We start from the raw sequence: 27,989 nt of genomic DNA, 5'->3' as shown, positions 1-27,989 counted from the left end.
CAAAAACAGATCTGCCAGAAATGGAGAGGACATGACGTGACATTTCCACTGAGTGACTCTGAGAGAGACCTCTACATAAGACCTGCCTCCTCATAAACCTGTGAAGCGGGCAGTCCCAGCTCAACCCCTGCATCCCGCCAGCTCTTTCTCTCTCTCTATTTGCAGACAGCAACAGCGTACTGTGATTTCTCTTGATGCTCTGGACTTCCACTGACTGATCAAACTTAGCAATCAGATCTCAACTGAGCCCAAAACCTATTAAATTATTAGAAATTCTGTGCAAGTTTCTATCTCCTTGATTCAGGTAAGTAGAGCATGTACTCTATAGAAATTTGATTATTTAGTTTAAATGCATTTTATTTTAAAATGCAAAATTATTCTAGAATTTAAAATTAAATTAACACAATTGTTTCACTTAAAATAGTTGCATGCAATAATATTCCTATATGGGATATAAAGTAAGCATTAAACTTCACTTTATTGTGGATTTGGTTATACAGTAATTCAGTTGTTATTTGCGTGTTGTCATCATAAACATGACTATGTTAAGAAGATATTCAAAGATTTGAGGAAGGTTTGGCTTTAGTAGCTACAGTGTAAGATCCAACGTGTTGTCCGGAATATGTGTAAATCCCACAGCTAAATATGCTCTCTAAATTCAGCACTCTTGTTCATATTTTACGTTTCTAAGTATATGAGAATAACATACAATTGATTTAAACTTGATAGTATGAGTAAAATTGACTGATTTCATTCCTTGGCCTGATATATTTAATCATTCCTGTTAACTATTGCACTTTTTAAGTTTCTAACAATACAAAAATAACAAAAACATGAATTATGAACAAAAAGACATAAACATATAAAAAAACAATGAGTTATATTTCTCAATCTTATATATTTTGACACATGATACTATTTGGAATTGAATTCCTACATATTCTAATATAATTATTGCTTGATATTATTTCTGCCCTGCTTTTTTCATGGAAACAGGAAACATTGAGAATTAAAGTGAGATTTGCTTTATTTTAGTGTAATAAAATGCACATTTTAAAACCTTGTAAATGAATGTTTACTCTCTCTTTCAGTTTTTCTTGCTCTCTTCACCTTTTACACTTTCAAGCCATGCTGAGAGGAGGATTGTGGGATATGGTGATTGCCATGGTGCTATGGGGCGTCTGGCTGCCCTCCTGTTTCAGCCAGACCCCCCCACCCTCTCAGGATGGAAAAATAAAGTTTCGCCTGGCGGGATACCCTCGCAAGCACAATGAAGGGAGAGTGGAAGTGTTTTACAATGGAGAGTGGGGCACTATCTGTGATGACGACTTCACCTTGGCCAACGCTCATGTTCTCTGTCGCCATCTAGGGTTTGTGGAGGCACTAAGCTGGTCGCACAGTGCCAAGTATGGACCGGGCACTGGTGAGTTAAAAATGAATCTTATTAGCAAAACGTAATGCAGTTTATGTATTTTTCACATCTGAATTCAGCTTTCTCTATACACTCTCAGAAAAAGGTAGAAAAGATGTTATAAGCTAACCTGGGTGCTCAAAAACCTACAGGTAAAATCTGGCTGGATAATGTCTTGTGTGGAGGATCGGAAAACAGCATAGAGAAATGTGTGTCCCGTGGCTGGGGGAACAGTGACTGCACACACCAGGAGGATGCAGGGGTAGTTTGTAAAGACGAGAGACTTCCAGGCTTTGCAGATTCCAACATCATCGAGGTAAATGGAGACTTTCATCCAATGCAATCCCACTGATTCTGGCAAAGCGAGAAAAAAATAACATTGATGCCATTAGAGAGCTGCAGTGATGATATATTTGGATGTTAGCTCCACCCTGGCTCCCTCGACAAAAACCCAATAAGATTTTTCCATTGGCTTTTGAATCATAGCGAAAAATAAGATTTTGTGACCAACAAAGTTCATGATTCTTAATATAAGAATCTTTTATGAATTTTTTCGCCTAAATTAAATTGTCTGAAGTTAAAAGCTAAATATAGGTTATAAAGATCTACACTACAATCACATGTCTCAGCCATTAACCTCCTGACAACTCTTTCAGTTTTGTTTTGCATGAAAGATTGAGTTAGAATAGTTTGCAAGGTCTTGGTTATTATAAACACATTGGGGCTGTGAAAGTAGATGGGTGCGTAGATGAGTTTACCTGTGATGTTTAACATGCTCAAAAACCTCTGCAGTTTCATTTAGACGCTTGTTAGCAAGTACCTTTTCCACGACAAGTAAAGGCTTCAAAAGATCCCAACGGTGTATTAGTTATGTAATTAATGACAGATTTAAAAAACATATATTGTGCTTGTGATAACCACAGACCTTATTTTAGGCATTAACCAAAAATTTATATAACAAAAAACAAAAAGACACTGACTTCAAGGTGAAGGAACCGGAACTGCTAAAATATTAGTTTCTGGGATTTTTTGGCCTACAAAAAATAAGACATCTTTGCAGCACTTTATTGCACCAATAAATCATAATAATGTAGCAATGAAAACTGATTTAATAGTCTCCTGTATGTGAAGTTATGCTGATTGAGAAGTGCATATCAAATAAGAAAGCTCTCTCAGCCTGCATGCAAGACATTTAGAATCAAAAGCACATTTGTACTGGTTTTTATTGCTGATGTTGTGTTTGCCTGTGTTTTTTCTCAAAACAATTGTTCCTCTTTTTCTTAAAAAAAAAAAAGATAAATATGAAAATGCTTATTGAGATGGTGTTTTGGAGCAATGCTTAGAGATTCAAAATACTCGATTGCTGTCCATAATTTGGGGAAAAAATTGATTTTTAGATAAATTTTTACATTTTACATTTGTTTTCTTGACATCTTGAGAAGAGTGGGGCTGTTACTTTTCAAAGCTAGAGTTTTCGTGTCCTCGATCAATAAAAAACCACTTTGCACAACCCATAACTGTATAACACATTGTTTAAAATGCATTTACTTTCTGTCAAATTTATGCACACCTTTTATCTCTTCACCTGTTTTATTCTACTGCATAATCTTCTCTCGCTACATCTGCCAGCCTCTTTCCCCTCCCATGTTCTCTCTCTCTTCCTCTTTCATCCACATGCAAAGAATGAAGGTCCACAGCCAATGTCACTCTGCTTCAACTGAAAGTCTTTGCTCTGTTGTAAATTAGTCTCTGATGATCTGCTTGTGTGCTGGAACCACACCAGAAAGAGAGAGACAGATGTAGAGATACGACAGCTTGGAGAATTAGAGACTGAACAGCAGAAGAGAAATGAAGAGATGGAAGGGCTGAGTACGTGCAGAAGTTCCACTGCTCAGTTTACATGCCAGGTTTCTCTGTGTTCTTGTCCGGAAGGCAGAAGGAACACAGAGAACACAAGTGGGTGTCAGACGAACCTCTGGCAAACAGCAGTCTGTGTTACACTACAGATGTCGGAGTTTACTGGAATGGTGCAAATGACTGTTTTCACTTCCGAATGTACAAATGTTTTTCAGAACACAGACCGACAAGAAGAATGTTCTTTTCAAAGACCTTCCCAAATTAGAATTAGAATTTGCACTCTATTTGAGTCAAAGAAATGCAATTTAATTTGAAACTGAATGTCATTTGTTTTGTTTTCTGCTGTTTTTAGATGTCAGTTACCTAACTCCGAGTGTAGACTTGTGACATAACCACATACACACACACACATGCACACACACACACACTCGCACACAGCCAAAAACACTTCCAGACAAATAAACAAAAGAACACCAGACTCACTATATGACATTTAGTCTTTGGCATCATTTTAATTTGAATGTTTGTATGATGATTTTTCACACGTGCAGATGTTTATAAAATAGATTTCAACTTAGTATTTTAGTTAGACAGCAAATATTACTAGATTTAACAAAAATGATTAGATCACTTTATATAATCATTTTAATAATCATTAGCATATTCCCTATCAGCATCATTACTCCAGACCTCGGTGTCACATGATCCTTCAAAAATCATTCTAATATGCTGATTTGCTGATTAATATTTTATGGTGGAAAGTGTGATACAATTTTTTTCATGATTCTCTGAAAAATATTCCAAGAAAGTTCAAAAGAACAACATTTATTTGAAATAGAAACCAGACCTTATAAATGTCTTCACTGTAACTTCTTTCTGACAAGATCATCTGGGAGGTCAAAGGTCCCACAAATAAAAGCAGAAGCTTTTTTTTTTTTGGAAACTTTCATGTTTCCATAAGAAGGCTGACTGGAATAGATGTGGCCTGCTACTTCTTTGCCTTGCAGTTCAGCCTTAGGTTGCGACTCCAACTTCAGATTTCAGTTGATGGTCTTATGGCAAGGTGCTCAGCAGACGTTGTGGACCGTTCTGGCTAGACATTTGGAAGTGCTTGTGTAAGTGGTGTAGAGAGTTTGTGTTCTAGCCGATGCACAGTTACGGTGCGGTTTGGCCATTAAAGATCCAAAACCCTCATGTGAGATGACTCATATCCTGCATGAGCCAAAGAGACAGGCTCGTTCATTAAAAACTCATGGAATAGGAGATTGTAGCTGACTAGTTAAACATATCGAATGCTTATTATAACCATCTGAAAAACATGACTTCTTTACCACAAACATGCATGTACACAAAAACTGATCAAACCTGTCTCAAAGCCTGTATATGCCCTACATCCAATGGACCTGTTCTGCATATGTGTTTCAGATGCAGGTGAATGAAAACCGAATGAAGAACATTCGTCTGCGTCCTCTCTCTGGTTCCCATGCCGGCCGCATGCCTGTGATGGAGGGAGTGATAGAGGTGAAGTTTAAGGAAGGATGGGGTCACATCTGCAACACTGGCTGGACCATCAAGAACTCTCGTGTGGTGTGTGGCATGATGGGATTCCCCTCGCAGAGAACTATGGGGAAGAAGCCAAGCAGGTAAAGGACATTTAAATAATACAAGGGTCAGATTGTATGCTTGTCCAAAAAACCTCTTAGACCATATTCATCAGATGTCTTAGTGATATTTGAAAATAATTAAGCTGCATTTGTTTTTTTACAGTGGTGCCATACACTGTAAAAATGGTATGTGCTATGTACTTACATTACACATAATATTTTTGAGTCATTTTTAAAGCTTGATTTATTTAATGGAATCATCTCCTTAATTGTTTAATCTATGACACAATGAATGTAATATTATTAGATCTGCTCATTCATTTTAAGTTGATCCTCAAAAGTTTGTGACTTTGAGTCATCTTATACAAATTAAAAACTATATACAGCTAAACAGCTTGTGTAGGAATAGACTTGTTACTGCTCTGGCATTAGCAAGGCTACGGATCATTAAACAATGCATCATGCCTCATAGTATTAGTTCATGCTGTTATCCAGAACCTAACCATAAGCTCTACTCCTTTGCACAATGGTAATGATAGAAACTTCACAGAAACTCTTTCAAATGTCAAACATAACTGAACATTAAACATAAACAGATGTTTGCCTTGACTCAAAAACACATGAAATAGCAGTTCATTTCAATATTTACCCTCCATATCCAGCCAAATGCAAAGCATGCTGGGAACTTTAAATCACTGCCAAAATAAAACTGCATAATTGAGCTAATTATCTTGAAATAAATAAAAAGCCTTCTTTGCTTAATTTTTTGCAGCTTTATCAGTTCCTCAGTTCAAGCCTCATAACTGCTCAAGTTTCCTTAAAAATTAGGAAAACATGACTCTTGGTTATGTTAGTGAAATGTTCCCAATATTTAATTTACAACACTAAACCTCATTTAAAAAAAAATAAATAAACCATGCACACTATTTTTAATTATAACCTTCATTTTAAATGAATTTTTTTTTTTTTTTCAGTGGAGAAGAACCATTTTTGGTTATCAAAATAAGCTTTCATTGAACAGTCTTTAAAATAACCTTTACTTTCTTAGTGTGAGCATGTGGATGTCTTCAGGCCAGGACTCTAATCATACGCAAAGTTTGAGGTGGATTGGACATTATATCATGAGTTACAACAACTTCCTGTTTGATGGCATTAATAGCATGCTTTAGCACTTAGTAAGTGTTTCTAGCATGTTTGAGCATGTTTCTAGCATGTTTAGCACACAATGGCATATTGTACTGTGTACGAGGCCTGAAAATGGCAAAAACTGCACAAAAGTCACATGTACGTGAAACGTAGCTTGAGGCGCAAGCCGTTTAAATTTTAAAAGGGGCTCTATCGAGCCATTTTGCCACACCTAATTCTGAAACTCATATCAGACGTATATTTTTGCCACTTCTGTCACGTGTGCAGTTTTGTGAGTTTTGAGCATGTTTAGGCCCTCAAAAATGCAATTCATTTTGGAGAAGAAGAAGAAGAAGAAACGGTGCTATTATAATAGGATCTTCACACCATCGTAACTTGGGCGCTAAAAATAAGTGAAAGTGACATACTGTACAAAAGTGCAAACACACACACAGCGTTGATCACACACATGGAGTAGTGGGCAGCCATTTATGCTGCGGCGCCCAGGGAGCAGTTGGGGGTTCATTGCACTTGCTCAAGGGCACCTCAGTCGTGGTATTGCCAGTCTAAGTCTCAAACACACAACCTTAGCATTAGGAGTCAAACTCTCTAACCATTAGGCCACGACTTCCCCCCAGAAAGTGGCTAGACCTAGAGTACCAAATTCAGCTGGTGATTTTTAGTGGATGTCTGATATAATTTCTAGATGTCCTCGCGCATTAAATTAATGAACATGAGGTCCACTAATGTTTGACAACCACAAATTGGCACTTTTGGACAGAAAACTTTATCACTAACAAACATCTTTTTTGTGAAATGTTTTCTCAAAAAGGGTGCTTATGGTATCTTTCTTTATTTTACATACCACTTGGCTTGATATTTTGTTATATAATGCACTGGTTTATGGGGCAGTTTCAGGTATTTTATAACTTTAAATCAAAATAAATATTATATTTTAGTTGAAGCCACTTTGTGATCAAAACAGCCGTTTAAAAGCATCCTGCTCTGTTTGGAATTCCTCGACGTTGACTGTCTAATTTGCGGCTGACTGGCTTCCTCTAAATTATCATTTGTCTGTGTGATCTAGACTATTTTGGATTCTTAGGAGAAGTTATTGTGCATTTTTTTATGTATATGTTATTTTAAACCTATTTTAGTGTTTGCATTTTAACCAGAGCATCCAGGGATTCAAAAGATTGTTTCAAACACACACACACACACACACACACACACACACACACACACACACACACATATATATATATATATATATATATATTTTTTTTTTTTTTTTTTTTTTTTTTTTTACTACAATGCCTTATAGATAGTTTTTCTTCAAATACCTGGAATGAAGAGCTCATATACACAAGAAGATGGAAAAAGATGGAAACTGTCTCTATTTCATGAACCTCGGCCAATGAATCATTATAGATCATCGTATACTTCCATGCTCCTGCCAAAAAGACTTTTGTAAGAATCTGCTTATGCAAGTCAAAATATGTAGTTATGAAACCTGGCAGCGTATGTGAGCACACACACACAAATCTGGATGAATATATTAAGTGTCAGAGAAAGATCCATTATTGCAGAACCCAGTGTTTCGTGGGGTCATAGGCGATGTTGTTCTGCTGGCAGTTTCTGTGCATTGTCACATGAAGTACTGACGAATGTTTACAGAGCCCTGAAAAAAGTGAAATCCATCCCATATGTGGCCACTGGGCAGCTGGCCAACGTGTTTTTAACTGTGTGAGGGATGTGGAAGTTTTATCATTGTGCCAGTGAAAAATGTACCATATGGATTAGTGAGGCCCTGATGGGAATTTCATACTGAGCTGCGGTGTTTGTTTTTGTCTCTGATTTATTCTGATTTAATATCATAGCGATATGTAATAAAATGTTGTTATGTTAATTTGTTAATCTGATCCTGAACTGCAAACCAGGCTGTAACCTGGTAAGTTGGAAGAAACGCTATTACAGTAGTATATTACATTTTGCACATTATTAATAAAATGTGGGTAATATTATTACTCGTTACAATCTCAGTAATGCAAGTTACAACTACATACTTAAACTAAAAATTTACAGCAAAACAGCAACAGAGAATAAATTCCGTGGGTAAAATGGTTTGTTTCCTGTTGCTGTAATTCGATGGTTGAGTGAGACGATTGCAGAGACGTGTTACATTTGAGACGAACACACTCCCGTTGTTTTCGGTTCATCAGAGAAAAGGACAAAATGCATAGTCAGGTGCAATCTATGTGCAACACCGAACTCAACATGGAGAAAAAGCTCGAGTAACAAAGAGTGTTTGGTACCACTAAGCTAACGTTGAGAGCTGCAACAAAAGAAAAAGAAAAAATGTGAATATATGCAGCTTTTTTTGGTTTGCTTTATTTTTGTGTGGCTTGGTGCTCTAGAAAACAAATTCACGGAAAGGAAACTGAGATGACAAAAAGCACATCCTAAAATAAAAGTAAACACATTGCTTCGAATAATCTATGACCAAAAAGTACAGATAATTTTATGTTTCCTTTGTTTGATTGCGCTGGCGCCCAACACACACACACATATAGCATTGCTAATGCTGAAACCTGTTGTTCATTATCAGAATAAAATATAGTCTGACATATCCGTGCAGTTCAGCCTGAGCTCAGGCCAAATGCATATGCATATTTGAAAAGGGTGATTTCGATTTAATTAGATTTTTTTTAACAATAAGCTATATTCTGGCATTTTAGAATGCATAGCCTACTTTTGTGGATATTTTGGTGAAAGTAACTCAAAAGTAACTAAAAGTAGTGCAACACATTACAAATTAGAGACAGTATTATTGTAATGTAACTAATTACTTTCAAAAGACAGTAACTAGTAATATATAATGTATTTCACTTTGGAAGTAATATCATATTATATATAATTAGAAATAGCCAAATTGCTGCTGTTTGTTTTTGGCATCAAAACAGTGAAAAAGTGTGAGGTAATATGTAAATTATTTTATAACTGTTTTACAATAGAAATTTAAATTACCAAACGGCTCAACTTTTTTTGACAGATTTTGCCATTTTGAATTGAAAATATATTTGAACTGAAAATATAGGATGAATCATTTACATGTTTCATGTAATTCATAACTGATTTTGCCATTTTGTGTTTTCGACATGCACATTGTGCACAAATTCATATGTACATGTATGCTTGTTTTAAAATAAAAATATTATTTGCAAATAGTTCAAACTGATTACAAAAAAAAAAAAAAAACTGTAATTTTCTTTAATCTCTTAAATCCATTTAAAATCCTCAATTGTTCAATTTCTTTAAACAAAAATACCAAACTCCCAAGTGGCGTTAAATTCCTCTAACAGTTGGGGGTTGGGGGCAATAAACATGACATTTCTGAAGAGAAATTTCCTGAAGGGGACACAAATAATACAGCTAAAATTGTAAAATACAGCATGGTTTTTAGGGGGGCAACCCTCAGGTGTGTGTGTGTGTGCAAGTTTTTGATGATTCTTTAATAAGGTTGAATGTGATTGCATTGCTTTGTTCTGCTTTGCTTGTTTGGCTTCTCTTCTTCATCTGCATTGGAACAATTATCCACATCTGAACTCTGAGACACTTACTCAGATTCACAGCAGATGGTGAAATGTAAGCAGTCTGTGACAGGACAGAAAAACAAGCAAGCATCTGAGAATTCACGTGTGCATCCTCATTGTTTAAGAGAATAACTAATTTCAACCAATGAGCTCTCTGTGTGTGTACTAAACTGAATGAGTGACTCATACCCCCTTAGACATGAGCTCAAGTCCTCAGCATGCTGAAGTTAAGCTCCAAAAACACACTCCTGCTGGCTGTTCTTCATTCTGACTGATAAAAATCCTCTCTTGACAGAAGTCCATTTTATTTACACTTAATGGTGTTTAATATTAAAGTCTACCAGCTGACTAAACACAAGTAATCTTCAGTGGATGAAAAAGATGCCATTTATCTTTTCCATTGCTTTTAAATGATTGTGGGCTCAGACAATTTACTGAAAGGAAATGTATAAAATACTGTACTTCTCTTCGTCTTTGTAATTATGACATTCATATCAGGTTTGTGCCATAAGTGCTCGGCTAGATACACTTCAGAAATAGCACACTCTGCACATTCAGAAGACTGTGGATATCTTGCACTTCTCAGATGAGAAATTCAGTTTAAAAAAGTGAAATTTTGCAGTGAAATGATTTGTTTGCTTACTTGGTGTTATTTCTTGTGATGCAATGACATTCAGACATTTGTAAGCATGTAAATATTTTTGGGGCCAATGTACATAGATTGTATTCTCCAATATTTTATTAGATTTTTTTATATGATCATTTAATTGGACAGATTGCTTTGCTCGGAACGAATATGTAACACACACACGTGAGTGGAAAGTATCCTTTCTCTCAGGAGTGTGATAAAACCTCGGTGACTCAACCTCATACCGCCACTCACTACGATAATATTACTCCATACCAGATTTCACATGGTCATGTCATCGCCTGTGTGAGAGTCTAGAACGTGTCATAAATCAGACAAACCAATGTAAAAGTCTAGCCTATCATAAAGAAAATAATGCAGTGTGAGCTAGACATGCTGCGGGTGAATCTTGGGAAAGCTCTCAAGAACATTTCTGGGTCATTTTTCATCAGATAATAGAAAGAAATAGGAGATCACCCTTTTTTTAAGGACCATTTTAGGACAACTCTCAGAGAGTTTAGCATGGTAATGTACATGGCAATGTTAATGTTAATGGGTCTTGGCAGAATAGATCTGCAAAATTGCTGATGCTGCTGTTGCAGAGAAAGCACAAAGATTTGCTACTGCCAATACATCCACAGACATGCTTCTTTGATCATGTAAGAAAAACTGCTGCTGCTGCACATATAATATTTATTAAATAACCCCTATATGTAAAATACATTAATCACCCCATAGCAGATCTATACAAGTGGAGCTGGGGAAGGTGGAGGGTTTCTGAAGCTTGCTGAACCTGCTAAAGCAAAGACTAGCTGAGTATTTGAATGTTGAGAAGCAAGCTCATTGGCTGCTTATGTGAAGGAATCCAATCATCTGCGCCATGTGAATAATGATATCACTATGTCAGACTGAGTTAGACCTGTGCTGATCTAGAGTTTCATGACAGAACTTTGTATGCATGTATGTGTCTATGGGCTAAATAATGTTTTTTTTTCCCACAAAAACATTGGGCAGCACTACTGATTAGAACATTGATAATAATAAGAAATGTTTCTTGAGAGCAGCAAATCAGCATATTAATATGATTTCTAAAGGATCATGTGACACTGAAGACACTGAAGACTGAATTCAGCTTGGATCCCAGGAATAAAATATATTTAAACTATATTCACACTGTATTTTTTTAATTTTCATTTAGTGTTTTTTTTTTTTTTTTAAATAAATGCAGCCTTCTTGAGCATAAGAGACATCTTTCAGAAACATTGAAATATAATTATTCTAAATTTTTGTTCAAGGCCTTCAGTGGAAAAGCAACGTCAGCATGCCCTATTTGCTCACACTGGACCGGATACTATTTCTCAGCAAGCTGACAGAACGTGAGAAATCTGTCATGCTCTCTATTCGGGGGGCTGGGGTTTCTGAACACTGCAAAGTTCAGTTTTCAAAGACATCTTCTGGTGTATTTTAGTGAATGTGGTACATAAATTGGTGTCATTGTCATTATTCTTTCAGCTGAATCTCTTCCTACTGTTTAGGGATTCAATGTATATTTTTTTAGTTCGTATTCATTTGATCAATTGTGTTTCTGTTTAGTCTCCAGACTGTGTATAGGATCCACTCAGTGGCCTGCACAGGAAATGAGGCCCATCTTTCAGCATGCTCTATGGAGTTTAGCAAGGTGAACTCTAGCGCTCCCTGTCCCGATGGAGGAGCTGCTGTAGTCAGCTGTGTGCCTGGGCCACTGTTCACACAGGGCAGAGCTCGCAGAGTCAAGCTGAATCCAATGGTGATCAAATAAAACTTGTTTTAATAACTGATTTCAAATCATTTATGAAAGTAATAACAACAGTATAACAATGAACACCTGCATTAAGGCTCCCAGTGACCATCCTCCTTCTCATTCTCCAGTCTCAGGTGCGTCTGAAGGGCGGGGCAAAGACAGGTGAGGGTCGTGTGGAGGTCCTAAATGGGAGTGAGTGGGGTACGGTGTGTGACGATCACTGGAACCTGCAGTCCGCCAGTGTGGTGTGTAGAGAGCTGGGCTTCGGCACTGCTAAAGAGGCTCTGACCGGAGCACGAATGGGCCAAGGTGGGCTTTTAATAACAATAGATAGTAGGGCTTCAGCTGATCATAGTTGATCCATGCTCCCCATTGAAAAACTGTTATGATCTCTTGTCCATAGGTATGGGTCCCATCTACATGAATGAAGTTCAGTGTCGTGGTGATGAGAAGAGCCTGTGGGACTGTCCTCATAAGAGCATCACTGCTAAAGACTGCAAACACATGGAGGACGCCTCCGTCATCTGCAACACCCCCTACATGGGCTTTGAGAAATCGGTCAGATAACATACATGATGTCTACTACTAAAGTAAACTATAATGTGTTTGGAGAAAAAAAACTGCCTAAAATTGGCTTTTATTCAGCATGTAACAATTAATATACTTAACCAGAATTGTCTCTGTGTGAGTCAACACTCAAAAAACCTTTAAGGCTCTCATCAAAGTGCCTTCCTGTGCAGCTAACATAACGCTTAAGTGCAGTTTTGTGCATTGTGCAAAAGTTTTCCTAGCTCAGCTGTGAAATCTAACAATGCTTTTCAAGGCTGATCCTAACTAAAGCATTGCACCACCAGAATTTGTAAAGTCACTTAAAACGAGCATGTTTTTATTCAAATAGGTGATGCAATGCATGGTAAAATCAAGTTCTCACAGCCCTAGATCAGCACTGTTAAATGATCAAAGTCAAGGTCCTTAAGCCTTTTAATTCATTATCATGCTTGCTTTGTAACCCATCACAGATCCGCCTGACAGGGGGTCGAACACGGTTGGAAGGGAGGGTTGAGCTGCTGCTCTCTACAGACAGTAGGGTGAGAAACTGGGGTTTGGTCTGCGGGGACGGATGGACGTCTCGGGAGGCCATGGTAGTGTGCAGACAGCTGGGCTTGGGACATGCCAGCAGTGGCTTGAGAGTAAGATAACCGCTGTATATCATACAACACATGCACACATATAAATAGGTGAATATAGGGGGTTGCACATCTCAAGCACCATATGAAAAATTCAGAGTTACAGAGACACAGATCAATCAGAAGGTAACCGTAAAGAGATAGCTAGACACACAATTCATTGCAAGGGTTTTCAAAATCTGAAAATGATGTTTTTAGGCAGTTCCAACAGACCAAGTGGTGACAGCAGGTTCTGGCACAGTTTTTTAGCCTGCAGTGTACAATAAGTAGACCCAGACAGAATATCCATGCTTTCCACATTTTCTGTGTTGATTATGTGGGAAAATCTGGAACAAATCTCTACGATTAATGTGTGTTTCTGCTGAACTTTCTGTGGGCGTAAATTCCTTACAGACTTTAAATTCACAAGATTGTTGAATGATCTTAGCATCTGAACAGAAAAGATTGCTTCTTGAAAGTAATAAAGGAAGGTAGGCTGATCCATGAAAACTATTTTGTGTTATGTAATAAGGCATGAAAGTTATTGTTTACACATATATACACACGCTTTTAGCAGTGACAAGGTTTTTTCTTCTCCCTTTCAAGCACTAGCAAAACTGGGTAGATTACTTACAAATTGTAGTTCATTACTGATTCCAAAATTATATCATATTAATATTAAAATATATTCTGTTTATGACCTAAAGGGCATTAAACACTTCATTATCAGGGTTTCCCAAATGGGATTCGTGAAGGAACTGCAAGGGCTAATTTATTTAATTAATATCCATTTAGGAATGTTTCGATATTTGCACTGAACAACAAGATAATAATTTATTTTAATTGTTTTTGCAGTGTAGGTGGTCACACTGACAGGAAGTTTTCAGCTGATTACCATAATAATAGAGCATTTGCATCTACAGTGCATCACGGTTTGGTCAGTTACCCCTATACGTGGCTATATCGAAGAGATACTTGGATGTAAACAACAGCATGGATTGCACAGCTGATGTACTACTGAAGACGTTCTAATAATTTAGGATGTCTAAACCAGGGGAAAAACTTGTGGTAGATGCTGAATAATATAGAGAAGGACTTAAGCAATAAAGCAGTAAGCAGGAAAGGGTGAAATATTTTGACAAACAAAGGTTAATATGTGGTTAAGATATTACCCTAACATTTCACCTACCCTGAAATTTAATTATAAGAATAATTATAATAATTATAATTATAAGAACAAACACGAATGTTGTCAAGATTCTTGCCCTTGAAATCCTGGTTCATTTTGGCCAACCACAAATGCCTTTTTTTCTCAGGTTTTGCACTATTTTCCTTGATTTGTTATGACTAGCACTCCAGATGTTTTTTCCTGTCCGACTGATTATTAAAGCCTGAAACGCAACAATAATTGACCAAAAAGCAGCAATGATCAGAAAGTTCTGTTCGGTTCAGTGTAATTTTTTATGTTTTGTGCAGCCAACATGGCTGACTTGCGGATTAATGATGTGTCATGAAAACACTCGGGGTATGTGAACGGGGCATAATGCTAACACCTCTTATCCCTGCAATACATTAACTTTACAAATAAAATACTCTCTTGCCTCTGTGAATGATCATAATAATCCATTAAAATGACTACTGGATAGTATGAGATAGTATAGAACTTTGTAATTGAAGCTTTAGCATAGCTGGCTCATACCTGGCTAGCACTGTATTTAGCCTACTTCGCATGCTAAGCCCTTGCAGTGGGGGTCTGTCTGCAGATCCGTATAGTGGGGGGCAGGACGGATCACGAGGGGCGCGTGGAGGTTCAGGTCAAGTCCAGGTGGGGCACTGTATGCAGTGACAACTGGACCACAAGAGAAGCCATGGTGGCGTGCAGACAGTTAGGCCTCAGATACTGCCTGCATGCTATCACTGTGAGTAAGAGAGGAGCTATAGGACTAATCAAGCTCTGATTGATTGGTTATGAAATCCCATGTTAGCCTTAAATGTGAATTATTATTCAAATGTGTAGTGTGCATTACCGTTCAAATGTTTGGGGCCAATAAGAAAAAAAAAAAATTATGTCACAAAAGATTTCTATTTCAAATAAATGCTATATTGAATAATACTTAAATATTTTGTTTTCACAGAAATATCAAGCAGCACAACTGTTTTCAATGTTGATAATAAATTGAAATGTATCTTGAGCAGCAAATCAGCTTATTAAAATGATTACTGAATGATCATGTGATATTTAAGACTGGAGTAATGATGCTGAAAAATCGGATTCGCATCACAGGAATAAATTACATTTTACAAATATTAACACAGAAAGTAATATTTATAATATTATATATTTATAATGTAATAGCATTTCAAAATATTAACATTTTTACTGTATTTTTGATTAAATAAATAGAGCCTTGCTTAACATGAGAGACTTTTTTTCCTTTTTTTTAATCACAAAAAAGATCTTACAAATCCCAAACTTCTGAACGGTGTAGAACATGAAAAATAAATAAATAAAATAAATATTAATAATAATAATAAAACTAGAGGCTACTTTTGTGGAATTATTTTCCCACTTAACAGACATATTAACAGTGGAAGATAAAATATTCAAGATAGGTTACTAAAACATTGAGGTGTTTCCGGAATATTTGAATAAAATTGAAATTAATATATTTTTTTATATATTTTTATTATTATTTATTAGTCAAACAGTATATATTTTCTTTACTTAATGAATGTAATTTTAAACTTTTTCAATTTTTTTTTCTTTATGTGCAAATACAGTATGAAAAACGTTAAGCAATCTACTCGTATCCTGAATTGTAAACATTGTAGCTTAGAATATGGCAACCAGCAACACTCAACCAATAGTGTAAATTTGGGTGGGACTATCTGTTTTTTTTGACCAATTGGAAGAATTAGCTGTTTTTTTTTTTTTTTTTGCTATTCTGTTTGATTAATGCCTGCTGCTGACATGCTTTGTATTGGGTTTCTTCCTTTATCCGTGTTCAGTAATTTAATACATTCATTCATCTACTGATGAGCTCTCCCCTGTGTAAAGGAAACTTGGTACTGGGACAGCAGTAATGTGACGGAGATGGTTCTGAGCGGAGTAAAGTGTAAAGGAGATGAGATGACTCTGACCGACTGTCAGCATCATTCTGTCGTCAGCTGCAAAAAAGCGGGAGCACAGTTTTCTTCTGGCGTCATTTGCTCAGACAGTAAGTCATATGCAAGTCTGTAAACAAAAGTTAATTCGCAAGAGAAGGGGTAAAGCAATAGCTAATGTTATTCCATTGTATTTGAGTGTAATAATGGTCTCTTTCTCCCACAATCCCTAGCGGCTTCGGACCTTGTGCTGAACGCTCCACTGGTGGAGCAGACGGTTTACATTGAGGACAGACCCCTGCACTTGCTGTACTGCGCAGCAGAGGAGAACTGCCTGGCCAAATCAGCTGCTCAAGCCGACTGGCCGTATGGCCACCGCCGCCTGCTGCGCTTCTCCTCTTATATACACAACATCGGCAAGGCTGACTTCCGGCCACGGCTCGGTCGCCACTCCTGGGTGTGGCATGAATGCCATAGGTAAACGCTGGAGCTGTGGCTGTTTTTTAGATCTTGTATACTTGATCTAAGTGCCCAGTCTTGCATGTAGTGCATGTGTTTAACACTCAAAAACACACACTACACAAGTATGCGAATGCTCATTTAATATGAGGTTAATTTAGTCACCAGAAGTAAAAGCAAAATTTAGGCTGTAAACAAATTATGCCGCAGTCACGTGACTTCAGCTTTACCTCCACTAAGCTCTTTAAATTGTATTTACAAAAAAACAAAAACAAAAACAAAAAAAAATCCTGAAAGTCTGAGACAGAAATAGTTTGCAAATAGATGACTATTAACACAATGAGACTGAAAGTGGACTAATACTTTTACAGCATTTATCAATCTAGGATCCTATACTAATTAATGATCTAAAAAATATATAATTGTTAGTTCATGGCGTCTAATCCATAGACTACAGTGGCAATACAGTGGCCATCGTCCATGAACTGTCTTTTTCTATTGTTAGTTTGGTCTTTTCAAGCAAAACATTTAAAGACAAGCTAATTAAACTCAGTTAAACTGTCGACTTCTAAATTAATGCCTTGAAAATCATTCCAGTACTGAGATTTGTTACTGCCCAGTAATGTAAGATTGCATGTTACCTGTTAATATACTTAACTTATAACTTAATATTGAAGGGATAGTTCACTCAAAAATAAAAATTCTGTCATTGATTACTCACCCTCATGTCATTCCAAACCTATAAAACCTTTTTTAATTTTCATTATTTTTGATGAAATCTGAGAGCTTTCTGACCCTCCATAGACAGCAATGTAACTGCCAACGTTCAAGGCCCAGAAAGGTTGTAAGGAAATTGTTAAAATAGTCCATGTGACATCAGTGGTTCAATGATTTTATGAAGTTATAAGAATACTTTTTGTGCACAAAGAAAACAAAAATAACTTTATTCAACAATTCTTCTCTTCAGTGTCAGTTTTCACTGGGGCTGTCATTTGTCATGTGACACACAGTAACCACAATACCACTGTATGTATAACTAATATAGGCTTATGTCCCCACTGGAAAATAATAAAATAAAAATAACACCATTAAAAAAAAACATTTTAATGGTTTTCACTACAAATACCATTACAGATATTACAAAATATCAACTTTTAACCATTAAAAATGGTTTTCTGTAGTGTGTTTTGGGGACATATTCCATTAGGATTTATTGGTTTTAACAAGCCACCAATAGAAGGCAACCAATTACCAGTAGAGACCAACAGGATCCATTACAGGTAAAACCAATACACGTCCCATTATAAAAAGTAAAACCATTACTAATTATGTAATGGTGTCTATTGTTTTTTTCAGCAAGGTTTTTTGTTTTTATTCGATATATCCCCAAAATATATCATGAAACATCTTGATTCTCAAATATGTGTAAGTAAATTAATTTTGCACCTTTATAGATTTTGTTAGTTGATATATAATGGGCAATGGTCAAAGTAGCCTGATACTGTAATCTATTAACTTTGCATGAAAGCCTGTGTTTTTACTCAAGTACCAGATATGGGTGTCATACCCTAAAATACTTTAAATATGACTGACTTTCTATTCAATGTGAATTTAATAAAAACATGTTACTAATTAGCCTATATAACACTTTCATTGTACAAAAAGAGAGCAAATAACTTTTACATTATCAAGGAACGTTTTCACTTCACTCCAACGAGTTCAAGCGCTCTCAGAAACTGCCAAAGTAATCTCTAAAGCTGTTTACACTGTGGAATTAATATCTTACTTAAATTTGAACATCTTCACTCTTTCACAATTCAGTCAGCCAGCGCGAGTGGTGACGAAACAGCATGTTTCAGCAGTGACTCATCTGAACGCCTCTGATTGGTCCTTGCTTTCATACGCTCAACAGAATCATATGGGATTCGTTATAAAGGGCAGTACTTTAAAAATATGTGTCTCTGGCTCTGTGCCAGACAGCGAAGGCAGATTTAAAATAAGGATATATATATATGTAGAAAGAGTATGAGAGTAAAGAGTATGTTTCTGGTCTAAGCATGACAGCATCAAGATTTGAACTCAGACTGAAATATGCATAAATAGATTCATGTTCACTTATGCTAATGTTGTTCGCAGAGAGCACTTGAAACTGTTTTGAACAGGGATCTATCAACTGTGTTTTTCTTTTGAGTGTCTGGCCGCCTTGCTGGATCTCCTTTTGCTCCGTTCGGATCCGGCTGCAGCCCCAAGGTGTCAGGATCCTGCCCTGACAGTCTTGTCTGTACTGTCTTTGTTCAATGTGTCTTTGTTTATTTTGTGCCTGAGCACATGGTTGTGTCTCTTGTGTCTACCACGTGCTCCTCTTGTCCCACCTCCTTGTTTTCCCTGGTCACGCCCTCTTGTTTAGTCCCCATTAGTCAGAGTGTTGTCACCTGTTTCTCATGTCTCTGTATGCTCTTATTGTGATCATTTCCCTCCTGTGTTTGCCGGTTCGTTTTGTGTGTGAGTTAGTGTCTGCTTAGCGTGCTAGCTGTTCTAAACTAATAGCGTTTTTCCCTTGTCAGTTTAAGTCTGGTATTTGTTAGTTTAAGTTTATCTTGTCACTGTTTATTCTAGTCTAGTTTAAGTGTTTCTTTTTGTTTGGATCTCACTTTTAATTTGACTTAAGTTTGACTTGTTCTTTTAAAGTATTTATTTTCCCCTTTTGAGTTTATTTTCTTGGTTAGTCTTCCAGTTATTTCTAGAACTTTGTTTTGTATTTGTTTCTTTACCTTTTTAGTTTACTTTGGTTATTTCCCTAGTTAATCTGGTTTCTAGGTCATAGCACCCTTGTCTGATTTTTGCCCTTGTAGTATTATTATTATTATTATTATTATTATTATTATAGTTGTTGTTGTTGTTCTCATGTTGTCTTAAGTCTTGTCTAGTGTTTTGTGAGTTCTGTCTGTTCCTGTCTTGCCCGCTGCCTTCTCCCTGGCTACTGGGTCTCCCCGCCTGGAGGTCTGACGTGTGTGGCTATACCTCTATTGTCAAGTGCCCTTGGTTCCTGGTGTTGTGGTCTGGTCCCTTGCACAGCCTCCTCTACAGTCCTGCACTCGGTTGTCAATAAACGTTCCTTGTTCACTCTGCATCTGGGTCCTCTCCCTCAGTAACCCTGACAGAACGAACCGGCCAAGTCAGGACCCAGCAGAATGAGTATCAAGATCCTACCCCCTGCAAATGCTCAGGAGAGACTGGCCCGCCAGCAAGGCCTGGGTGCACTTCGGCAGCAGGGACAAGAGGTGAGGGCCTTTGCCCAATTCTTTTGGACTATGTCTAGGGGCCTTGAGTACCAGGATGCAGCCCTTAAGGATGTCTTCAACCTCTGTTTGGATGATCCACTGCCTCAGTGGGAGATGGAGCAATTGAGGATCTTGGACTTTTGGAACTTTTCCAATTATTTGCACCACCGCAAGGATTGGCAGATACTTACACCACCAGAGTCCCCCTACAGTGATCACCCCACTCTCACTCCATCGAGTCAAGTCCCTGATCATCTTTTGACTCCCACTGAGAAAAGGAGAGTGAGAAGGAGGGCAGCCAAAGCTGCTGCATCTGTCATGGAGGCCTCTGTGCTGGTTCCAGCCTCCGAATTGGCTGAGTCCCTCACAGTCACGTCTGAGTCAACCAAGTGCTCTGAAGCAGTCAAGCTCAAGGAAGCTGTGAGGGAGGTTCCCCTGTTAGCCCCTGTTCCTGTGCCAGTCAAGCCTATTTTAGTCCATTCAAAGTCAGTCAAGTCCAGTCCTGAAAATTCTGCGTCAATGTCAGTTCATGTAAGTCAAGATGTAGGTGATGTGAATGCTTACAGGCCTGGGAGACGAAAGGGTAGGAGGGCCCGTGCCAGGAGAGCTAGAGACCTTAGTCTGGAGATCCCTCCTGCAGGTTCCCTGGGTGATCTCAAGTGGCCTGCTGCTTCAGTCATGACCATGGAGTCCAGTGGTGAGCAGCCAGCTCCAGAGCTCACTCCAGTGTCTGCTCCAGCCCCTGTGTCTAGCCCACAGAGGACTCCAATCTTGGTGGCCCCAGTGGGCAATTCCACAGCCCTCGAGGGCGGTCAAGAACCCACCCCCGAGTCTGTTCCAGTAGCCCTGGAGGGCAGCTCAGCAGCCCCTGAGGGCGGTCAAGAACCCACTCCCGAGTCAGTTCCAGTAGCCCTGGAGGGCAGCTCAGCAGCCCCTGAGAGCAGTCAAGAATCCACTCACGAGTCAGTTCCAGTAGCCCCGGAGGGCAGTCCAGAACCAAGTCCGGAGTCCATTCTTGCAACCCCAGGGGGCCCTCAAGAATCAGTCCCTGAGCCCATTCCTGCCGCCCCAGGGGGCAGTTTATCAGCTTCTGAGTCTCTTCCTGTGGCCCAGGAGGGCATTTCGACAGTCCCCACAAACCTTCCACAGTCGCCTTTGGAGCCCGGTCCAGAGAACCCTAATCTCTTTGAGGCCATTCCAGAATCCCTTGCTAGTCATGTCTTGCCAACCAAGAATACCCGGCAATCCACCCTGAATACCCAGTCCAGTTGGCAACCCTTGCCTGTGAGAGGTGTTCCTGTAGGGAGAGGTGCCACCAGCCATGCCCCCACCTTTGCAGAGTTGTATAGACCGGGTTTCCCAATGCCGGCAGCACCCTGGCCTAACCATTCCCCTGGAACTTTTTCCACCCCTCCCAGCCCACCCCCCGTTTTCCCTGATAGGCCTGGATTTCCAAGGTTTTCATCCCACCCACCCCCCAAGTCAGTACCATCTTGGCCCCCTACCATGCCTGTGCCCCCTTTCACTCCTCCACCCAGGGTGGACGCCTGGAGGCGTCCTTTGGAGGGGGGGTACTGTCAGGATCCTGCCCTGACAGTCTTGTCTGTACTGTCTTTGTTCAATGTGTCTTTGTTTATTTTGTGCCTGAGCACATGGTTGTGTCTCTTGTGTCTACCACGTGCTCCTCTTGTCCCACCTCCTTGTTTTCCCTGGTCACGCCCTCTTGTTTAGTCCCCATTAGTCAGAGTGTTGTCACCTGTTTCTCATGTCTCTGTATGCTCTTATTGTGATCATTTCCCTCCTGTGTTTGCCGGTTCGTTTTGTGTGTGAGTTAGTGTCTGCTTAGCGTGCTAGCTGTTCTAAACTAATAGCGTTTTTCCCTTGTCAGTTTAAGTCTGGTATTTGTTAGTTTAAGTTTATCTTGTCACTGTTTATTCTAGTCTAGTTTAAGTGTTTCTTTTTGTTTGGATCTCACTTTTAATTTGACTTAAGTTTGACTTGTTCTTTTAAAGTATTTATTTTCCCCTTTTGAGTTTATTTTCTTGGTTAGTCTTCCAGTTATTTCTAGAACTTTGTTTTGTATTTGTTTCTTTACCTTTTTAGTTTACTTTGGTTATTTCCCTAGTTAATCTGGTTTCTAGGTCATAGCACCCTTGTCTGATTTTTGCCCTTGTAGTATTATTATTATTATTATTATTATTATTATTATTATTATAGTTGTTGTTGTTGTTCTCATGTTGTCTTAAGTCTTGTCTAGTGTTTTGTGAGTTCTGTCTGTTCCTGTCTTGCCCGCTGCCTTCTCCCTGGCTACTGGGTCTCCCCGCCTGGAGGTCTGACGTGTGTGGCTATACCTCTATTGTCAAGTGCCCTTGGTTCCTGGTGTTGTGGTCTGGTCCCTTGCACAGCCTCCTCTACAGTCCTGCACTCGGTTGTCAATAAACGTTCCTTGTTCACTCTGCATCTGGGTCCTCTCCCTCAGTAACCCTGACACAAGGACCCATATGGCTTTACTAACACTGAGCGCTCGTGGTCATGTCGGCTCAACATCTGATTCCTAAAGGTCATAAACTGATAGAAATTTGTTTTTTACAAACCAGAGCAGAAGCTTTCAAGACCCTGGACAACCTACAGGGTGAATGAAAGTTCACGCTAGCTGTCTCTGCTTTAAATGAACACATGTGTGCCGACATGATCCAGGGCTGGTTATAACAGTCTAACAGTGGTTTCTTTTTGTCATGGTTCTAACATTTAATTACACAGAGACAAAGCATGAGCTAAGTGCTTAAATATTAATATTTTTTTTGTCTGTACGGTTACAATTTCTTCTTGCATCTGTAAAAATGATTATTCTGCTTTGTGCGTTGAATTCTATGGCAGTCCTTAAAACTGAATTTTAAATTATTAAAATGAGTACTCTTATTGAGAATCATTGGTGGTAGTGGTGGTGGATGCGATACCTACTGGCCAACGTTTATAAAACATAGTCAAACTCATGAAGTTTTTGGCCTGATATCATGCTGGCTTTCTCAATATAGCTGTAGAATGGCCTCCCATATGCCTTTCCAACATTTGGAACAGGTTTCAAAATGATCTTGTAATGGGGAAAAAATGATGGAAAATAAATTACCATAACACTAATTAGAATGCCATTGCAAAACCAGCACGGTGTCAATACGCCTAAAAATGAAAACTTTGTCATCATTTACTCACCCTCGTGTTATTCTGTTGAACACAAACTAGATGTTTTAAAAGTAAATCCTTTCAAACATTCTAAACTTACCAGCTCAAGTGAATTTAACAGATTTGTGAACCAACTGAATTAATTCAAGAACCAACTTAAATAATTTGTTCACTGATTGGTTTTAGTGTTCGATATGAACTGCCCAAGATATACTTCTTCAAAATTTCTACTTTTGAGATCCACAGAAAAAATTAAAGCATAGAGATTAAAAAAAAAATAAAAAATACATGAGGGTGAGTAAATAATGACAGAAATAACATTTTTGTATTAACTTTCCCCTTTAAATTAGTAGTAAATTATTTTTCCATTTTTTTTGTTACATAGTGAATTTCATACTGTCCTCGCCATGCTTTTTGTGTTGATTAATGAATAAGTGCAGCTCTGAGTAATCTCCATTAACTCTTTGTGTGGTCTGTGTTTACACTACAAGCTTCATAGCAGACATTAGGTTTCCCAATGCGTTTGCCTGACACAGTGATGATGAGGAAACCTGTTATGTGCTCAGGCTAAAAGGACACACAGTTGGGTTTGGGACAGAGGCCAGTGTCTGAGAAGCTAGTGTTTACTCAATGGCTTCAGTTCCCTCCTACAGGCCTACAGCACTGAATCTGCTCTCCAAGGCTGTTTAAATCATTTTGTCAATGAAAACGGCAGATTTGTAGTTTGCTGTTTCCAGGATTCAGAGTAGCTTAAAGTCAGTTATTGTACACATACATATTGGTAAGCTGATTTTAAAGATATATTCTGTACAGCCAGTCACATTTCAGCAATATCTTATGGTTTTTGGGATGGTTTAACCCTGTTAGATTTCAGCAGACTGTGTTTATAACCTCCAGGCACTATCATAGTATGGATATCTTCACTTATTATGACCTGCTGTCTCTAAATGGGACCAAAGTGGCAGACGGACATAAAGCCAGCTTCTGCCTAGAGGACACAGATTGCCATGAAGGTAAGAAAGATGTCAAAGGTCAAATGCTGGACATGTCTGTATAATGAAAACCTACCTAACCAACCAACCCTTCTAAGGTACATTTTAAATGCCCTAACTGAACTACGGCCAAAGGGTTAGTTCACTTGAGGATGAAAGTTCGTCCATCTTTTACTCACCCTCGAAGCATACTAGGTGTATGTGACTTTCTTCTTTCAGAATAATCCAATCGAAGTATTAAATATGATCCTTGCTCTTCCAAAGACTTTCAATGGAGTAAGTGGGTGTTTGTTGTAATATATATTCGATTGGATTATTCTGAAAGAAGTAAGTCACATACACTTAGGATGCTTCGAGGATGATTAGAAGATGGACGAACTTTCATTCTCATGTGAACTAACCCTTTAAGCCCTGTTTGTGAAACCAGACCCAAATTTTGGTTACATTTTTTTTTAACCAGAGTTTCATTCATAACTATAATCTAATTTTTTTTTCTAAAAATAAAGGAAAACTATATTTCTGTCATGTTCTATCAATAATATGTGCCCTTTAAAGCTGCAGTAGGGAACTTTTGTAAAAATAAATTTTTTACATATTTAAACCTGTGATTATGTCCTGACAGTAGAATATGAGACAGATAATCTGAGAAAAAAATCAAGCTCCTCTGGCTCCTCCCAGTGTCCTATTGCCATTTGCATAAAGCCATCCGCTCCCGTTAAGAAACAACCAATCAGAGCTGCGGTCAGTAAGTTTGTTTGTGTTCAAAATGTAGAAAAATGAACATAATAAGCGAGTACACCATGAATCCATTTTCCAAACTGTGTTTTTAGCTTGTCATGAATCACTAGGGTGCACCTATAATAAGTGTTTATATTCGGACTATTTTAGATTGCTTCGGGGATACCGCGGCGGAGTAACCCAGTACCTTTGTGATTCTTCATAGACATAAACAGAGAGAAGTAGTTCCGGCTACAATGTTCTTCGCAAGACGCAAGCAGTTCTGTTTATTAACCGCTAGAGCGTCAAAAGTTCCCTACCGCAGCTTTAACTGTTTTAGAGTAACATTGCGTCAGGTCAGTTGTTTATCCACTAGGGGTCCCTAAACTTTTAAGTATAGAAATGTATTTATTTATCAGTTATAATAATGTCACATTACAGTGACCGTTACTGTAAACCTGCTCTATCACCTTTATACATCTGGTATGTTATTCAATACTTTGAACTGAATAAATAAATATTAAAGACATTAAACCAACCAAAGGTAGTTTGCAGGTCTTAGCTGATCTAAGCTGGTTTAGTTGGTCTTCAGTTATCTAAAAATCTTCTAAAACAGTATAGTTCATTCTAACTTTGATTAAGCTAGACTTCAAACGGAATGTTTTTGCTTTCTACAGCACTTATTTTTATGGAAGCCTGTTTCTGCACCTGAAAAAAAAAAATCTGAATCCTGACTTTTTTCTCAGAATTGCATGATATAAACTCGCAATTGCGAGTTCTAAATTCAGATTTGCAAGATATACTATACTATTCTAAGGATTGTGTGATATAAACTTGCAATTGACTTATTTTTTTTTTTGGAGAATTGTGAATTTAAATCTTGCAATCCTGAGAAAGTTTATTTATTAATATTTACTTTTATTTAGTGGTGGAAACGGGCTTCCGTTTATTGCTCAATTCTGAGCTTTTTTTCCTGCAAGTGCAAGTTTATATAATGCACTTCTGAGAGAAAATTCTGAATTACGAGTTTATACCTCACAACTTTGAGAAAAATAGAATTGTGAGATGTAAACTCGCAATTGCAAGAAAAATTTAAGAATTGAAAAGTCGCAATTAACTTTTTTTTTTTTTTGGCGGAGATGGGCCTCCATAGATTTTCAATTTCATTCATTGTGCTCGAACTTGCCATGTTTTCAAAAATAGTTATATTTAAAATTTCTCAATATTAGGTTTTTAATCCCACTGGACTGAGTCTATTTTTATTTATTAAATGCTTAAGGTCTCTAGGCCTGTTTTTATATAACCTTTTTTTAAACGCTTTTTAAAAAGCAATTGTCATCAGCGAGATGCTGCAAGGATGCATGGCAAGAGAGTAATGGTGAAAGATGTCCATCTAACACTTTAAATAGAAAAAAACTATGGAAAAGAAGTGCAGTAGAATGCGAAACCATTGCAAAAACACGTTTCATGTGGACGACACCTTTGATTATTTCAAGGTGTACTTCAGCAGGAATACTGGCTTGTGTCTCCACTGACCTGTTGCTTATCTTGATACAGGTGTTTCGAAACACTACGAGTGTGCCAACTTTGGTGAGCAGGGCATCACAGCGGGCTGCTGGGACTTGTACAGACATGATATTGACTGCCAGTGGATTGACATCACAGATGTTAAACCAGGAAACTACATTCTACAGGTATTCAGTTGTGCTACCTTGTTGCAGAAATATTAACCACCTTGGTACTTTGGTAGAAATGTATTTCTGATGGATATATAGCACACTAATAGGAGAGACTGTTACATGAGCAGACTTTGGTCCCGTAGGACCCCATTGTCTGGGCTTTTCAGCAAGTCAAACATTTGTCAAAGAGCTGCTGCAGTTCTGCTCTCTAGTGGTGGAGATGCGTCACAGGGCTCACCATCCTGTCCAAGAATGCAAGGGTTAGAAGAATAATAGGATTTGGTTTGATTAATGATGTAATAAACCTTGAGTACACAGAGGGAGGGCCAGGTTTTACTGGAAAAACCCCTCCCAGATTAGGATTAACTAATAAAAAAACCACGTTTGTCCACATGCTTTGCTGATTATGCTGTTAGCTAGATCAAATTTGATTTAAATTATGCTACCAGGTTTTCTAGTATCAGTCTCATTTTTTTCCTCTTTCGCAGGTCATAATAAACCCCAACTTTGAGGTAGCTGAGAGCGACTTCACCAACAATGCTATGCGGTGCAACTGCAAATACGATGGCAACCGTGTCTGGTTGCATAAATGTCATCTCGGTGAGACGGGCTGTTGTTCGCTGGCTCCTTCAGACCTGCCTGATGCGATTAAACATTTGATGGCAATGAAATGACATGCTTGCTTACACAGATATTTTAGATGAGCACCAAATGGAAGTTTCTTTACCCTCAGTTTTCTTGTTGGTGGCCAATTTCAGCTTAATTTGTATTGTTTGTGCTTTCAGGTGATTCATTCAGCGAGGAGGCTGAGAAAGAGTTTGAACATTATCCCGGGCAACTCAACAACAAGATATCTTAACATTTTTGAGAATGAACCCATGGATCCCAGGAACTGCAAACCACATGGCTCAGGACAGAGAGAAACTTTAATCACTTAACATTACTATTTATTCTCTTTTGAATCCATTGCTACTGTGGTCCAATCATGCTGAGTTTACTTTTAGGTTAGGTCATCAGAAATCATCATGTAGCCAAGGGCCTCAGACAGAACAAAGCTGTGATTGTGGCCTGGGCTTTTGTCCATGCAAATGTAAGTGGTTGGTTTAGAGAAAGACAGTGGCTATACACTTCCTCTTGATGAAATGCTGAACACCTCAGAGCAGACGGTCACGTGAAACACCAGTTTCCTTTAATGAATTTTCAACACGCATCAGGGAATTATAAAAGATGCTTTATATATCTTTACAGACTGTGATTGTGGATGAAATAGGCTTCTTGTACTTCATCACAGTATGTGCATTTATGTGTATGCCCATGAAGGATTTGTGTGTGCAATGTATGTGTATATTTGTATATTTCTGGAATGTCCTATAATCATGTTTGTAAAATACAGTTTAAATACTGCACTTAAA

General features: G+C 38.1%; 1 protein-coding gene across 2 annotated transcripts; it reads left to right on the top strand.

The window, feature by feature from the left end:
• The first annotated feature begins 10 nt into the window (after positions 1 to 10).
• On the top strand, positions 11 to 27,989 carry loxl3a (lysyl oxidase-like 3a). 2 transcript variants are annotated; one of them, XM_052573686.1, is made up of 15 exons: positions 11 to 304; positions 1,092 to 1,423; positions 1,564 to 1,727; positions 4,694 to 4,911; positions 11,812 to 12,004; positions 12,127 to 12,307; positions 12,402 to 12,556; positions 13,018 to 13,188; positions 14,928 to 15,083; positions 16,223 to 16,382; positions 16,503 to 16,746; positions 24,087 to 24,202; positions 26,456 to 26,592; positions 27,066 to 27,177; positions 27,363 to 27,989. In XM_052573686.1, exons 2-15 carry the CDS (start codon positions 1,129 to 1,131, stop codon positions 27,434 to 27,436), a joined length of 2,376 nt encoding a protein of 791 aa, XP_052429646.1. In that variant the 5' UTR covers positions 11 to 304; positions 1,092 to 1,128; the 3' UTR covers positions 27,437 to 27,989. The 2 variants fall into 2 exon arrangements, with proteins under 2 accessions (XP_052429646.1, XP_052429645.1); XM_052573685.1 differs by lacking the exon at positions 14,928 to 15,083 and having other exon boundaries at positions 14 to 304.

The sequence above is a fragment of the Carassius gibelio genome, chromosome B14 (assembly GCF_023724105.1).
Source record: "Carassius gibelio isolate Cgi1373 ecotype wild population from Czech Republic chromosome B14, carGib1.2-hapl.c, whole genome shotgun sequence".
NCBI lineage: Eukaryota > Metazoa > Chordata > Actinopteri > Cypriniformes > Cyprinidae > Carassius > Carassius gibelio.
Note: the sequence above shows the minus strand (reverse complement) of the source record. Positions and strands in the feature narration are given on the sequence as shown.